Raw genomic sequence first — 17,898 nt, 5'->3', positions numbered from 1 at the left:
ATATTCCATTACTACTGATAAAAGTGCAGGGCTCTGTAACACAAAGGTTTGGGATCAATCAATAAATGAAATTGGCCAATCAAGATCATTGATGCATGCATAATTTGTTCAAAACACTGACCTGGAACCAATGAGAAGTGTTCTTTCTCATTTGAAATCCATCACTTAATTTTAGGTTACATAGACATGAAGAAAACAATCACATAAACATATTTTGTCACATTTGACATAGCTATAGAATTATGATTCAACTTGGCATAACTTTTTGACCAAAGGTAATTTTCTTACATTTTCATACAGAAAATTCACTAGATCACTTTTACTTTTTGGAAGCCCTTTAAACCAATTGATGGAATTTTCACCTATTCCAATGACAACAGTTAATCCCTGACTTCCTTTTATGGACTATTACCTTTGAACATCTGCAGAAGCTGTTTTTTCCCATCAAACAATTCCTTGTATGTCTTGATAGAAGCCTTGAGTGTGTCTTTCTCCTTTGACAGCTGTGACATCCTCTGCTGTTTCTTAGCATCTACATATACAGAAATAAACAATTTGGGCGAGTCAAATATATAATCAACCACATTTCTGCTACCCCCATTTTTCTTAATTTCTACCTCATTTCAAGGACTACACCAGTCATGATATCTATGAGATTGCATGTAAGCCTATGGCTTATAATCCCCTACAAGGGACCTGGTAATGATACATGCCTTGGCAAAGTGCACTCGTGTAGCAAGTGGAAATCGACCAGAGTCACCACATGGCGAGACAACCTCTATATGAAATAAGCTATCAGGCAAAATCAACTCCATGTGATAAGATTGGATTTGCATTAAAAAGTGCAATACAGAAATGCTATCCAGTGAGTATAAAGGTACACAGCAATAATAATTCTTTTTCCGCTTTGATCATTGGAACCTTAAATATACATCATTACTCAAGTTGTGAAAATCTGTCTTGACCACACAAAATGTATGCACTTTCCACACTCCCTGGGGAGCACTCAAGTACAATGTCCACAATAATTCACAATAATGATAAAGTGTAAAAGTGTTCTTTTTCAGGAAATCAAATATGCACCTTCTAACAAACAAGGGTCATAATCATAATCAAAATCGTTACCATCATCATCATCAAGCAAGAGACAGATATTTAGCATGACCTTACCGTTATAGAAGAGGAATGGTTGGATGAATGGCTTGACTTCAGGTCCATTGCTCTTCAGTGAGAAGTGTAGTTTATACTCACTCCCATCATGGCCTGGTGTATTCTCTTGGATAGAGATGTTCTGAAATCAAATAGCCAAGATGAATTGACTTACTGACTAAAATTAACCCTCCTTTATTATGGCCTCTAATGATTGAACTCTGGAGATTGTAGCTTATCAAATATTGTTACTGCAGTGCAAAGGATGTAATTTGCTTTTTGGACACATTGAGAGTTTGGCACCCAAATTATCAATAACATCTACAGATTTTGAAAATCATAAAGCATTGACTTGTTTCAATTTCCAATTGCCTATAAAGCAAAATAACACTTCATCACATCTCAATAGATTTCAATTTGATTTTCATTTAATTCCAATCCATATACAAAGAGTAACATCAAAAAAATTTTGCTTGGAAAAAAATTATTAAACATCGCTTCAATCAAAATCGTAACAACCTTCTGTTTTTCGACCCTTGATTTTTTAAAGTATATGCATGTTGACATCAGAGGAGGAGGGTTCATACTGAGGTAAATTTTGTATACAATGTCAAACTATACTTAATCATTACTAAGATGAATATGTACGAAAGGTCGCAGTAAAAATTATCAAAATTAATTACTCACCTGTATGAAGCTAATGCCTTTATTCAACGGAAACTGCATCATACTATTATTTCCTTGGAGTTTCGGCAGCTCTGCTCCATTGTTGCCCTTCATGTGGACTTCAATGTTACCCGCCAAATCTTTGCCAGTCAAATTTCCAAAATCATCCTAACACAAAGAAAAATCACAGAAGACATTAATAGGTTATCACCTAAATGTTTACTTTGTATACTCAGGGCCTGTAACATGAAGCTTAGCACCCCATCATACAGTTGATTCTTACAATTGATTATAAGATTGATCGATTGTATGATCAATGCAATCAAGGTTAAAAATCAACCCTCTGATTAAACACTAAAGATTTACGTTATGAGGCCCTGCAGTTACTTGCTTGCAATGTCTCTCATAACATTAACTAACTAAACTGGGGAAACAATACAAAGATTAAATAATGTAAAATAGGAAAAAAAATACATTGTTTGAATCAAAACATGCCTAACACAATGTTGGACTTATTTCATATATTTTTTACATATTCCAAGTTAACAATATGGGAAATAACCGGTGAGAGGCTTACCACGAGCTGTAGCCTAAGAGCCTTGATAAGAGTTCTACTGTGTGAGCGTGGTGTATTAGAGACGGTGGGTGTAGATGGGGCTATCTCTGGGATCAGTTTGACAGGAGGACCAGGCTGGATATCAAACCCAATCTGAATACAAGGAGAAACACACAAAAAACACTGATTAAAAAAATGAAAAAATGAATGCTCAAAACATAACTTACAGGTGTCAACAGCCAATAATCTGAAAATAAAACTTATTGGTGTTTTGTATCACAGTTCTACACTGTCCAACTTTTGTTGTAATATATATTGGTGATGTAATGCAATCATTTTTTTTTTACATGGCCATGTAATGTTTTACTAGATAAAAATAACGTGTAAGAATAAAGGTGGCAAATATCCATCTTGATTACCACAATATTTGTAACTCATATACCGTTATCAGGTATCACATGTGCGGTATTTACACGATTTCATGAATTAACAGAAAATATCACAAACTGTAAATTCTTTGTGTACCTCATAGGAGTTTCTCAAATTTTCAGATTCAAAGCATAGCGAACCAGCATTTGTTATAACCTATACTCTATTATAATGTAAAAGGAACAACATAAATTAATTTGAATGTATCTCAACCTATTGACTGCAACAAAATCACCATGAGGAATTCATGTATGAAATTCCATGCAAACAGCAATTGCAGCCAGTTTTACTAAATGGGTCTGAAAAGAAGCCTCAACAAGAAAACCCCTCATATGTCCTTCAAATATAGATCCTGAAAAGACCCGAGATGGGAAGTTATCAAGGCCTGAAATCAGGCAAAATACCTAAAGACTGGCATCTGTGCATGCAAACTGAATTCATTATTCTATACATCACTGTACCTTGGATGTATAACCAGATGATCAGCCCAACAGCCCAATCCTATCCTGACACTCCCCATCATACCCTACCACCATCTAACCTTTCCCTCCTTACTCACTGGTTCTGAGTAGAAAATCGCTTGATCCAATGAAGCTTGGAAGATTATCCAGTGCATGCTGGCCTCTACTGGAAGTTTTCTCCTCCTGCATAAAAAAAATGTATTTTAGGTAAATTACATATCTTATTTGACGCTCTTTTAATACCATTGATAAAGCTAAAACAAGTGGAACATTTCTAGCAGGCATGCCTGCATTACCCGATTCAATATAGCAGCAGTGCCGACTTTGAAAACGACTACTGAATGATTATTCACCATTCATATGATAATACAACACTATATTCATTTACCCTAAATGACATTGACCTTAATCATGTGACCTAAGACTCATGCAAAACAATAAGTGATACCTGATTACCCTTTCATCATCCATGTTTCATGAACTAGATCCATAACATGGCCAAAAGTTTATTGACCTAACATGACCTTTGACCTTGGTCATGTGACCTGAAACTCACACAGAATGTTCAATGATACTTGATTACTCTTAGGTCAAGTTTCATGAACTAGATCCATAAACTTTGTAAATTATGACGAAATTTCAAAAACTTAACCTTAGTTAGGATTTCGATGTTGATTCCCCCAACATGGTCTAAGTCCATTGACCCTAAATGACCTTTGACCTTGGTCATGTGACCTGAACTCAGGCAGGATGTAAAGTAATGTCCAAGTTTAATGAACTAGGTCCATATACTTTCTAATTTATGATGACAATTCAAAAACATAACCTTGGTTAAGATTTCATGTTGACGATGCCGCCGTCGCCAGAAAAGCGGCGCCTGTAGTCTTGCTCAGCTATGCAGGCAAAACATCTACTTGTAGTCTAACTCAGACCACTCTTTTGTAGAAAGACAACAAAAATTATTCACCAAGTAAAAATTATTCTTATCTAGTGGAAGCAGTTTTCAAAGGAATGATTTTTTTTAATGAAAATAAATTAAGAAAAAACACTTTACATTCAATGTATTTCTCACCTGCAGTAGAAATGACCTTCCCTGTCTTCATTGCTGGGTTTGTCAATTTCTGTTATTAGCGCCCTCGATGGTGGTGGACCAGTGTGTGGATCCTTGGTAGCTGACTTCCACATCCTCATTGATATCTTCTTGTGAGCAATGTTGGTCATTGTACTCTCATCAGCAGCAATTACAGAGATATCAAAATCTAGTGGTACAACAGTCATGAAACATGTTAAATCCACTAGGCAGAGTGAAATATATTTACTTTTGTTTAATTTGGTAGAGGCTTGCAATTGTCTTTCTTTTTAAATACTATCAATACAAGCTCTCCTTGCTTTTAGTCTGTCATTATAATCCATGTTACCACTATAACTCATATCATGCTTATAATTTTTATCATCAGCATCGTTATCATCATTATCACCACCAACATCATCATCACCATTATCATCACAATCATTATCACCATCATCATATTTGTCATCACTATTATCATCATCATCAACATTATCCTCATCACGATCATCTCTGTCATCATCATCTTGCTTCTTTCATCATCATAATCATCACCAACATCATCATCATCACCACTACCACCATCGTCTTTGGCCATTATCATCACGCACCACCCGTGCTCACCTGGGAAACAATTCCCAGCATCATATTTGTCATCATCATCATTAACATTATCCTCATCACAATCATCTCTGTGATCATCATCTTGCTTCTTTCATCATCATAATCATCACCATCGTCTTTGCCATCATCATCATCATCACGCACCACCCGTGCTCACCTGGGAAACGATTCCCAGCAATGTAGACTCTTTCCTTCCTGTAGTCCACCTGAAGCCTGTGAGCCTTCTTTGGATCTGGCTTGAGTTGAACCGTGAGACCAGAACTCGTGAGGGGAGACCTTCCAAGGTTCATCTTCGCATGAAGCGTATACTTCCCACTGTAATGGACCAGCAAAAGGCATACTGTATTACTGTTACCCAGACTACCCTGATCAGGTGCTAAAGCATTCAAGGGATTCCTTCCTCTACTGGGTACCCATTTATGGCAGCTGGGTGGAGAGTGGCAATGTAAGAAAATGCCTTGCCAAAGGACACAAGTGCTACAGTGGGATTTGAACCCCAGACCTTGAGGTTCAAAGTCCCAGAGACTTATCCTCTGAGCCTCTACACCTCTACAAATAAGTTAACCCTACATCAGTCATCTTGCAATAAGGGTCTGTGCAAATCCATCATTCACATCAGCAATTTATTATCATATGTCGTATGTGGGATCGTTTGCAGACTTATTATCATTATTTGGGCAGGCTGAATTGAAGGTTAAATACTGACTCTCCTTCAAGGATACCATAGCATGAATCTACTCACCAGGGACCAGATAAGGTAAGCTTGCCAAAGCTAACCTGACCATCAGCAAATGGCCTTGCTGTCAATGATGAAGTAGACGATACCTGTATGTACACAATATTACAGTATGGTAATCATAGTTTTGAAAAGATATAAGTCTCTATTCTAGACACTGGTTTAACATTAACACATCTATGGTTTAAATATGGCCAGTCAAACTTTATCAGCAAATTTGACATGTACATGGAATGGTTTTGGCTTTCCACCACTAAAACATGCACAGAGAAACAGGTGAATATTGAAAACTAAGCACTTGTCGGCTTATAGTTGCCATGATTTTAAGAGAGTACTTTAATAAACCAGATTTCAGAATGCCAGCAAATTAAAGCGACAATTTTTACATACTGTCAACCACTTTTAAGAACTGATGATTGTGCTCTTTAAGCAGCCAACTTCATTTTGTTTAGATGTACAAAATCTCTGATGGAACCACTTTCACAAAGAAATAAGAATAAGTGATTCCATACAAGATTCACTCTTATCTGGGAAAATGAATGAGAAGTTTACAGACGGTTAACTGACCTTCAATGCCTTGTCATATTGCAGTGAGATAGTTGAATTGACATTAGAGATACGATTACCAGCTTCATCACAAACTTGAAAGCCCAATGGATTGTTGATCTGAGCACCATCATATGCTATCAGTGTCTAAAGAGGGGAGAAGAGAATAGAAACCAGTTTATTGAATATCTCATGGATTTATTGACAGCATTTTGTTTTTATGTCCTCAGTTTATGATGTCCCCATGACAGCAACTTTAATGATTCATTCATTTTTCAATGACTTCATCTCCACTGCCTTTCAGTTGCACTTGACAAAAACTAGAGGTATTTAAAAAGCAAAGTCATTTTTTTTCTTTTGAAGATGAAGTTGTAAATCAGTACGTAGCAGGGATATCGGTTCTATGAAGTGCCTGTGTACAATAAAAGGGAGCAGGCTCAAGCCAGATCAGTCTAAAACTGACCACTTAAAAACTTAACTTACAATCAGGAGCAGGAGCAGGGGTAAACAATAACTATTATTACCTTTATCATTAAGACCATCATCACCACCAACATAATACTGAGTGAAACGAATATATTGTTTTGAATCATTGAATTTGACAGCCTAGAAGTGATCGCGAACATTATCATCACCATCATCATCATTGTCATCGCCATCATCACCATCCATCCCCACCCATCATCATCACCATCATGAACATCAACATCAACATCATCATCATCATCATCATCATCATCATCATCATCATCATCATCATCATCATCATCATCATCATCATCATCATCATCATCATCATCATCATCATCATCATCGTGAGTCTTGAATCTAGAATCAATAAATTTCCAGCCAACATACCTCCTCTGGCATCCAGCCTATCACAAGTAGCTTGGCAGGTTTCCCTGGAAGCACTTCTAACCTAATATGGTCAGAAAAGTTGTTGTACTTCACCATGACTTCCCTAACCCCTACCGCTGACCCATCAAACTTGACATTCCGAAGGACAAATCCCACATTGGGAAGAAGTGCCTTCTGCAGGATCTTGGTGTCCAGATCGTCTGCTGTCACACTCAGGTTGCTCAAGGATCCATGTGGTAGCTGATCAAGATATGAAAGAGGTAACTGAAATGATGTTCATTATATCATAAAGTTGTTTGTTAGTTATGCATGCCTTTCCCCACAACTTGGTGATCCATACTTGTGCTGATTAATGTACATAATTTTATTGAGTGGAGTGAATTTCTTTTAATCCTAATCAAATTTTGATAAATTAAAAATGATGCATTCAATAGGTTGTTAATACAAGAATTTTAATCTAAAAAGATTGGATTTCAACTTCAGCTGATGCAAAAAATCATACATCATGGAAAATGTGATGTTTATCAATAGTGATATAAAATTGTCAATATTTTTGCACAGAGACTACGTCTGTTCATTACAAGTAACAATTTACATGGAATCAAGCAAACTTTACAAGGGCACTTTTTATCACTCTTAGCCTGTATGTACTGTACTTCCTGACAAAAATGCTATTAAAAAAAATTAATAAATTATGTATTCTCACTTCAAACGAAACTCTTTCACTTAATTCACAGTTTTTGTTATTAAGAAATAAGAATTAATGTCCATGGCATTGCAAAAAAATTCATGTTGATATTCTACATCCCATACCTTCTTCATGCTATTCCCATATGCATCGGTGACATGGATGACAATCTCACCATCCAAGGTCTCTCCTAGCTTCACCTTCTTGCTTCCCTTGCTCTGACATTTAATCTGCGTTGCCTCACCAGGGAGTGGTCTGTTAACAAATTCATTCAATTTGATTCATTCAATTCAAATTAAAGCTCTAGCCAGTATTGATAGCAAAATTGATCTAACATTGATTAAGTATAGCTGAATCCCACTTCAGAACACTACAACTTAGGTGGCTATTGCTAGTGGGCTTCCAAAGAATAAAAGCAGTTTCAATATTTTGGGCAACCAGCCAGACTGGTTGCTTGGTTAGAACATAAACTGTGTTTTGCTAGGCATACTTGAAGCCCCTTGCTACAAATTACCATTCAAAACAACACAGATCTTTAGGAAACAGACCCCTTACAAATATCTAATGTCATACTCACTTGACATAGAAGGAGAATTCTAGGCCTGATCCATCGGTGAGTCTCAGCTGACAGAACGTCTTATCTCCTACCGTATTAGGAACCTTGATCGGGGGTAGGTACCCTTCCATGAGGATTGAGGGGTTGAAAGAAGGTAGCCAGTTGAATTTGAACTTGTTTGCTAACTCTTTAGTGATCCTCATGTGATGGTCACCCTCATCAAACAGAGCAAAACCTGCAGAAATAACAATCAATTAACAGGTGCAATTGGGAAGTGGTATATCAAGTCTTTCGGGTCATTCTACTAGGTAGAGTAATCAGAATATATACCTTCACAAATGATATTTTACTGAGTGGGAATACAACTTTGAGAATAAAAAGTGAGATATTTTCATAAAGTTATTTTAATGACGGGAAATAAACCTTCGAATTTCCAATATCAAACAGGTCTAGTTAACTTTTTTGCAGTTTTGGTACACAAGTCTACCCATACTTAAGGTACAGATTCAAACCACAGCTTTCAGGTATGCTTTGAATCTTCTTCTTTTTTGTCACTGCACAAGTCCTGTCCAGTGGAGGGTGTAAGATGTGGCTTTTGGGTTACAGGGATGTTACAAAGTTTTCTCTACTCACTAATATGCGATGTACTCTCTCCGGCCGTCCACTCGATCTCTTCCTGTGGTTTCATCTTGACAGGTTTCTTCTTTGGGTCGTTAATGTGTTGATGTTGACAGAAGAACACATTGATCTTACACGCACTGGTGCTGGGTGTGACCATGATAGCCTTCTCCACACTGCTGACTCCTTTCATATGCTGAGGGGAAAATCAAATCATACTTGACTATTGTGATTTGTTCACACTTTTAAAAATGTTTTTTGGGTCAAGTGACCCCTCACAATAAATGGGTTCATATTTCAGTTTCTAATATTATAAGCATTTCTATCACTATAAACTTCCCAAATAATAAGAAACATGAGTCAGAAATTGGTCATCTGGAACAAGGGTAAGATAAGAGATTGTATGAGATATAAATATATTCCATGTGTTTTCTTCATCTTCAGGTAGTATCATAATCATTTCATTTATTCAAGTACTTGGGGGAGGGAGATGTGTGCACGTTACTTTAAAGGTGTTGGCGTGAAACTAAAATAGATATGTTTTGGAGTTTCTAACTTACCGGTAATTCAATTCTAGCGTTGATCTTCTGTGATTTCTTGGAGATGTTTTTGATGAAGATGGGATTGCCGGTAAGGGTTGCCTTCCCTGAGTTACTGCAGTCTGCTGTGTATGTAGGCAATCCAACTGCACCAAGAAACTGATAAAATAAAGAGAGTGCGGTAAGAGATCGCCTGTATATGTTTTTGTTTTTGTAAATTTACCTAAATAAATTCTGAATATACCAGTTGTCACAGACAATAATATATATACCTTAATCAAACTTAGAGCCCGCATGTAAATAGTAATTGACAATGTAACATAGACAGTTTAGGGTATACCATACAGGATACTACTAAGTGTTCTGAGAAATAAAAGGATTTGGTTGTCATGGATTCCAATTAATATGCAAATCAAAGGAATGTCTGATGTCATAAATGGATGAGATAGACTTTGGTTGCATGTTGTGACTTTCTAGTTCTCTTCTGCAATCATATTCCAACAAAGGTGACCTTGTCAAATATTTATGTCAGTCAATGTTAGTTACATGCATAGCATTCCCAATCATCTCCACCTGTTTTATGCAAAAATCTTGATTAGTAGTGAAAGTTATTACATGCATATCACTGATAAACATTTTTGTTCTCATATTTTCTAATAGTTTTATCTGAATTAAATCTGATATATATTACAGAAATAAATAATAATAATCCGCTTTTATATAATGCTTAATACATCGGAACGACGTATCTAAGCGCTTCACAGATGTATTATTACCCAAGTCATTGCATTCTTACATGACCGCATACAATGTATGCACCTACTCCACTCCCTGAGGAGCATTCCAACAAGAGTTCCAAGACTCAATTGCTAAGCATACTACATAGGCTTTCGCATCCTACTGCGTACCCATTTAACACCTGGGTGGAAGGTGGCAAATTGTGGATTGAAGCCTTGCCAAAGGACGTTAGGCCATGGTGGGATTCGAACACATAACCCTCTAATTACAAGGCAAGAGTCAGAACGCTTCACCACGACGCTACAATGCTTATACTGCACCTTACCTTGCACTGTACTATGAGTTTTGGATGCATCGAGAAGTTACCAGCTCCGTCTCTGATTTCTACTGATATAGGAAGCGCTTTGCCATTCTCTATGCAAAGCTTATCTGTTTCTTCAAATGTTGGCACAATGATCTTGTGTGGCTCACCTAAAGAAGAAAAGACATTGGTGACATTATTAAATTTGAACAGAACAAAAGCAGCATAAAATAAATACCGCTATGAGTACTGAGAGGAACATAACAAACACCAACACCTTAATAATTACTATACCTAATCAATGGGCCGTATGCATAAAAAGTAGCAATTGCTTGTGCTAGCCTTTTACTTGAATCCGTATGCATAAACATAAGCAATTGCTTGCAAGCAAATGCTTTTGCTAGCAAGCACAAGCAATTGCTTGATGTCCGCAAGCAATTGCTTAAAGATCAAGCAATTGCTTAAAACCATATGCATAAAACAAACCTTTTACTTGTCTTGATAAGCAATTGCTTGCGTTTTTTCAAGCACCTCCAGACCAGCTTGAGCTCTTGCTTACTCATGGCATTCTCGTTTAAGGATTAAATTTTCATACCGTTTCAAGCTCCATATTCCAGAGGTTATGTTGTGATTTCATATCTAATCAAATTCCTGTTATTTTAGACTTTTTACGGCAATTTTTTTCCATCGATCTACACAGAAACCCCCCTGATGCTCTGCGCTGTTTTCCCCCTATTTGCGTAATAACAAATACTTCTGCCAGGTCGGGAACGAAGCGTCGTTGTCCTACTGTGCGATGTTCGCACAACCGTAACGATCCTTTGTCCAACACATAAGCAATTGCTTAGGCAGTGCAAGCAAAAGGTTTCAGCACAAGCAAAAGCTTGTGCATACGAATTTAAGCAATTGCTTGAACTTGCCCTTTTGCTTGACCAGCTCTTGCTTTTGCTTAAAGCATTTGCTTATAAGCAATTGCTTGTCTTTATGCATACAGCCCAATGTCGGGCGATTTTGCTCTGCTTTGCTCTAATATCGCTCTTGGAAATCCATAACAACTAGGCATGAAAATTTCTCATGACCGGTGCTACCAGCAGTACAGCTAACTACTGGAACACTATTTGAAGTGTCTCCTTGTTTCTCAACGAAATCGGCAGGCCATTAAAGTGTGGAAGAGGGAGGACCACAAAGCACATGAGCATGATGGCATTGGATTGACAGTCAGCTGACTTCCTGGAACCATAATGGAACCATAAGGAACAAGCAAATCATCACCAATACGAACATGATGCTTGGCTAGACGAACTGAAGTGCCATTTCGTTCCATGAATGGAATGCCTGAAAGAATTTCAACGTCTAGATTATTTGTATAAATACTTCTTATAATTCATATGAATTTACAAATTACATCATCTTTCACATTTTATGTACATATGTATTCAGGTTTCAATAGGATGAGCCTTGGGACGTGCGAGCACTCACCCATCCCCCATACATTTTAATCCCTATTTGTAATGAGTGAAAGGTGACTGCTGGTGACTGCTCGTCATGAAAATGGACATCAAGGCACCCTATTGCCTCATCAAGCTTTGACACTGCTTACCACTTTCACAAACAGGAGCAGCCATTCAGCTATTTCACCAACATCACTGAGCTAAAAGAACGTTGCAATGGAGTGGACTTGAGGAAGACATATTCCAACCATGTTCGAGCATAGAATTTCACTCAGTATTTGGAAACAATTGTCTGCATCAAGTTCGTTGACATGAAAATTTGTAAAGGTAAAATAGTATCTTGATTGATACCAGCATTGATCGTGGAAGCTTCAAAAATGAAATTGTGTACCGTAAGTAACGGTGTATTAACCGCACCCCCAACTTTGGACTAAAAAAAAAAAAAAAAAAAATCCTTCTCACATTTACATGCATATTTGAGGTACGAAGAGACAAAAACTAAGTTAAAGATTTCAAAGTATTCAAAGAGATTACCGGTATGCGGAAATCTGCTGTTCTTGATCAATTCATCTACAAATGTTAGCAAGAAAGAAAGGTCCCGACAATATTGGCCACTTACACACTCACTCACCTCACAGTCACAGTGTACACACACACAGCATTGCCGTTCTTGTACATGTACATTGCAAACTTCGATACGGTACCACTACCAGTACATCTTATCAAATTGTGAACTGTGTCTTTCACATTTCTTGCATCACAACCTCACAATCACTATCAGAATTTGTCTAGCATCCGATGGCTTAGCATGAATTTTGGATACGGGATTACAGGAAGATTCAAGAAACAAAGAAATTGGCATTTTTTCCACTTGTTTTACGGCTTCGTGCCGTCTCTCTCATACGTGGTGCACGGTGTACATGGTATCAAATGAAAACCAAACAGGAAAGAAAAAAATAAGCTGGCGCGAAACGGGACTTTGAGGGTTTAAAATGAATAGCACCAGCTTAAGTCGCACTAAAACCACAATACAACGCAAGCTAGCTCTCGGCTCTTGCTCAGCTGTGACAAATTATTACCGAGAATGCTTGGCGTCTCTTTGAACTTAGCCAGGGAACTTCGCTGCTTTGAATCGAGAATAAAGTCGAAATTAGTGTCATGAAGGTAGGTGCATTTGTTATGGACACTATTTGATTAAGATCGTAATAATCGCTTCCCATTACCCGCGGCTCATACCCCTCTAAACGACATTGCCCTGGGCGGCTACGCCCGGCCACTCGATGTGTTGTGAACTGGCAGACTTCTTACATGTTCGGGAGGGGTTACGCGGGCGGGCTCAAACCCGTCACCGTGGATAAACCGCACCCCCGACTTTTGCTTATATCCCGCCGAGAAAAAGGTGCGGTTAATACACCATTACTTATGGTATGTCTACCTTGAAGAGCCCAACAGTTTGCTTCAAACGTGATTTCCTGGGTTAAGTATTACTGGATGATGGTTGCTTTCAGGTGTACTACTTATTAGTTTTGTCCAATTCGTAATTCTCTATTGTCAATTCAGATAGGCCTCTTAAAAATGTGTTATACTAATATATTTTTCCAATCATTTTTATCATCACTGTCATTTGATTATCATGAAACTCAATAGCCAAAACAAGACCTCCAACCTAAGTTGTCAGTGATATTTTGATTTTTTTTTTAAAAGACATTTTTCTGATTTGAAATAATCTATCATGCTTTGTCAAGACGTTTAAGCAGAGACACTTCAAATTTTTCTTATATTATAATTTCATTTGTCATTATGTTTATGTACCTTTTTATCATTTGCAGCAAAGTAGTGAGACCAAAGAGGGTCGATGGAACAAGATGGGTGGACCATCACAGGAGAGCACTGCCAGTCTTCGAGACCAACTATCCAGAAATGGTAGCACATTTAGATACGATCATAAGAGAAGAGAAAGACAGGTAAATTGCAACCAAGGCCGGAGGAATGTGGAAGAAATCACCACCTTAAAATTCATGGTTTATGTTGCCTTGTACATGGACATGAGGAATGAACTTGCTCAGATATCCCTCTGTTTTAAAAAAGATGACACCTATATTCGTGATATTCTAAAGAAAATAACTGCAGTGCAAAAGGGCATGCAGTGATAGGAGCTACATCAGTGATAACCTTAGGGATTCAACTGATCCTGGAGATGTGGATTCAAAGCTTGTTGAGCAACTAATCCACTGCTGAGAGGAGAGATATAGATGCCATATGACCAACAAAGTTCCCTCTGCCATTCCTACGCTAAGTCCAAAAATGGTAATGACTTTAAAGAATAAGGAGACATCGAAGTTGCTGAGCTTCTCAAGCACTTCAAACCAATCCCGCAAGTTAATACAGACAGATGTTTATCATCTTGAATGGATGTGACTTTAAAAAATGATCCACCGTCACCACTTAGTCACGAGATGAAGTCTAGAGATGCCCGGTAGAGCAGACTTTTCCTGCCAAGGAAAGAAGACTTTTGCCAATTTCCTCCACTTGATATAGCTTGTTCAAGTTTTTCATGTGTCAACATCTAAAGTTGAGCGTGCCTTATCTTTAGTGAACCGCAAGAAAACAGATTGGTGAGCTAATCTGATTACATCTACATTAGATGATCTAATGTTGAAATGATCTCATTGTAAGATGTCTCAGGAGGCAGAGTTCAACGGCATACCTGCCATAGAAAGTTGGTTTCAGACTTGTGGGACATGTCCATACAATGTACCACAATGTCCATGTTAAGAACCAGCCATTTGGACATTCAGTCAGGGGAATTAGTAGATGGTAAAAAAATGCATTGAGTGTCACAAACACTTCTGGTGGTTTTCTTATTGATTCATAATTGAGGCTGGCCAAGTTGGAAGAATTCTGCAGCTTTCAAAGTGAAAAAACGTTAATTATACAAATCCTAGGGCTTTAGAATGACAAATAATAATTTTGAATGTTTTATGCCATCATCCACGAATGTATAGAGAACTGTGCATCTGGCATCACATTTCATTGTGTTGTTTTCTGCAATTATGTTTCTGTAATGAGAGAAACTGATGAGAAACTGGGAGAAATGACAAGACTGAAATTATAATTTCCAGGTCTATTTCATGTATGAAAGAAATCAACAAATGTCACGCTTGTGAATATATGTGTAATGAAAGAGAGAACTGTATGACAATATTTACATTTATCTCTTAGTGGGCCATTTCTTTCATGAATTCTGTAATGTTGTTGGGCAATTTGACTGTACGACAAACCCATATTTTAACGAATTTACTTGCTCAAAAAAGATCAAACAGGTGATATGAACCAGTATGTTGTTGTCATTGTTTCAAGGTATTATCATGCTTTTTTATCGTTGTGCACATGCTTTGTGACGATTTCAACCACTGAATATGAGGGCCCTATTACGTGAAAGCTATCGATACCTAGGCTATCACAGAGATATCACTCACAGCAGAAAATTCATGGGGATTTGAACACCACTCCAGGCATAATATATCAGAGAATTTAACATCTACCACGTCTAAATATACAATTAGAGCCATTTCAAAGCAGCCAGAGCCTTTATGCTTATTTGGAAGAAATTTGCGATTATTTTGATGATTGGTTCAAAAAAATTTCTACTGAAAAACTTGATATAAGCTCTCAAAGCATCTGGCTGGGCGCTCGGAAGCAGAAAATTGACACGGAAGCTCTGGGTAGCATCCGGATGGTTCCCAGCAGCAGCAATAAGCAAGCTTTTTATAAAAGCCTCAACATCTCAATCTCCATCATAGCTTGAAAAGATATCTGAAATCTTCACCAAACGAAAAGGGATTCGATATTATCAAAGAATTTCCTGCATCAAATGAATCTTTGAAAACTGCACTTTGAGATATTGGAACAACCAAAATTTCACATCATCCTAGAATTGCTAAGATAATCTCCAGAATTTGCACTGCAATTTTGAATGCCTGCAAGTTCCAGTAGTTTTACAAGAAAACATTCAGTTTGATATCGATTCTACTTTTTCAGTGGGGAGCTGAAAACATGCACCAGATGACAAAATCAACTTACGTCATTAGGACTGATGCAAATACTGACAAAAGAAAGTGTGCAAATAAAAAAAAAGGCGATGACCTGTATTCACAAAGGTGGCTTTGTAAACTCTCAGTTAAACTCATGGTTCATGCTGATTTTTCTGTATAAGTTGCATTTAATTAACAGTGTAGATGAAGAATATGTCCAATGCTATAAAGTAGACGATTGTTCGGTAGTCTCAAAAAGAGATTGAAACTTGTAGAGAGAGTCACAACGTTTTGTTGGCTTAACTTAATTCATTCATATGCATACTTTAACATGCATTACATGCACTGCATTTCCACTCACACACTCAATTCTGTGAATTATTTGTATAATAAAAGATGATTAGTAGTCTACTGATTCCTAGCTACACATGCTCTCTATATTTATTCCTGCTGCTCTGCTAAAGCCAGAGTAATTATGCTACATTATTGTAGGGTGAATTTTCACTCACCAATGTGATATTCCTATTCTTACCTGGCAAGATTCTGATCTTCAATTGCTGTGTTGGGATCTCCAGTCCTGGTATCTTCAATGTTAGATTGAAGTTCTTTCCCTGGGCTGATCCTACATCTCCCGATGCCTTCACTCCCTTCACTATCAAAGACATACCCTTGATTTCAGTTTTCTCATAGCTCATGGCAAGGCCACTAAAGATGAAAGCCAAAAAAATATGACTTAAATCTTCATTTTGATCTTTATATTTCTTATCTACAATCACAATTTTCAATAATATCAACCAATCTCACCAATATTTCATTAATAGGTCTGGACTTAGAAATGTTTAGCTTTATACCTTTTACCTTCACTTCAACTCTTATGACAACAACTATTTAACATTTTTCTGGGTATTCCTCCACAATTCCAAGCAACTTGTCAGTGCTCATCTGGATCAATATCTAATCATTCTTTTTCATCCTTTGTTTAGAATAATATGTTCCTTTAACTTGTATCTAAAGCTCGACTGGTATACCTTGCTTCAAGGATTGGTTTGAGGCTGTTTGTTGGCTTGGTTGGATAGTTAAACTCATCTTGTAGCTGAAGAGGAATGTTGAAAGGGACATCTACCCTGAACGGTGGATCCAGGATATCAATGCTGAACTTGCTTGGTGGACCCTCTGTTTAACAGAGAAAATAGTTTTGTTTAACAGAATACAGGATTGAAAAAGAGTTCCATAATTTAATTCTCATGATCTGGCAATGTAAGGCACAATTTCCAACAACCAATGTGTTTTCATGAATTGTTGGATTTGTTAAGATCAGTGCCAAGCTGTGCAAAGTGTCCAGTTTGCACCGTCTAAAGTAGGGGTTCTCAAACTACGGCCCGCAGGCCAGATCCGGCCCGCGGAGCTTCTCTATCCAGCCCGCGAGATTCTGCTGGGTTTTTTTTTTAATCACTTTTAAGTCACAATATGAAACATAGCTCAGTATGATTACATTGTGTATCCATGTAGACCTAACCGTAATATAAGTAATGGCAGTCAAAATAATATGACTTTTAAACAAAGTTTAGTGGAGTCTTTCTTTCTTTTCGATCTTCTTTCTTATTAGATGACCAGCGCTGTTCTCACCATGTTTGGATCTACATACAGGTGCGAAAGTGCATTTTCCACAATGAACATTTTAAAGAACTAACTCATACCGAAGTACCTTGACAGGGGCTGTGGAATGGTTTTCAAACAGTGGGGGGGCTGGCCATGCAAAAAATCACAATCATATGGTCATTTTCACGTTTTTGTACATGGTTATGGAAAAAATCCCCCCCCCCCCCCCCCGCTTCCGCGGCCCCTGCTTGACCAGTGAACATTTGCACCAGTGCCTTTG

At 37.6% G+C, this 17,898-nt stretch overlaps 1 protein-coding gene across 1 annotated transcript in view; it reads right to left on the bottom strand.

Annotated features, from left to right (window-relative positions):
- LOC129259471 (structural maintenance of chromosomes flexible hinge domain-containing protein 1-like) overlaps window positions 1-17,898 on the bottom strand; it is a 56,724-nt gene that overhangs the window by 12,944 nt on the left and 25,882 nt on the right. The window contains exons 19-35 of the mRNA XM_054897761.2: window positions 17,048-17,192; window positions 16,552-16,724; window positions 10,559-10,704; window positions 9,517-9,654; window positions 8,972-9,152; window positions 8,360-8,573; window positions 7,908-8,037; window positions 7,095-7,334; window positions 6,258-6,383; window positions 5,697-5,779; window positions 5,112-5,269; window positions 4,334-4,520; window positions 3,360-3,444; window positions 2,393-2,524; window positions 1,837-1,983; window positions 1,171-1,291; window positions 413-532 (exon numbers count right to left, since the gene is read on the bottom strand). Of these exons, the coding sequence (XP_054753736.2) occupies window positions 413-532; window positions 1,171-1,291; window positions 1,837-1,983; window positions 2,393-2,524; window positions 3,360-3,444; window positions 4,334-4,520; window positions 5,112-5,269; window positions 5,697-5,779; window positions 6,258-6,383; window positions 7,095-7,334; window positions 7,908-8,037; window positions 8,360-8,573; window positions 8,972-9,152; window positions 9,517-9,654; window positions 10,559-10,704; window positions 16,552-16,724; window positions 17,048-17,192 (2,526 nt within the window). The remainder of the gene's footprint in view (window positions 1-412; window positions 533-1,170; window positions 1,292-1,836; window positions 1,984-2,392; window positions 2,525-3,359; window positions 3,445-4,333; window positions 4,521-5,111; window positions 5,270-5,696; window positions 5,780-6,257; window positions 6,384-7,094; window positions 7,335-7,907; window positions 8,038-8,359; window positions 8,574-8,971; window positions 9,153-9,516; window positions 9,655-10,558; window positions 10,705-16,551; window positions 16,725-17,047; window positions 17,193-17,898) is intronic.

Source organism: Lytechinus pictus, chromosome 1, assembly GCF_037042905.1.
Source record: "Lytechinus pictus isolate F3 Inbred chromosome 1, Lp3.0, whole genome shotgun sequence".
NCBI lineage: Eukaryota > Metazoa > Echinodermata > Echinoidea > Temnopleuroida > Toxopneustidae > Lytechinus > Lytechinus pictus.
Note: the sequence above shows the minus strand (reverse complement) of the source record. Positions and strands in the feature narration are given on the sequence as shown.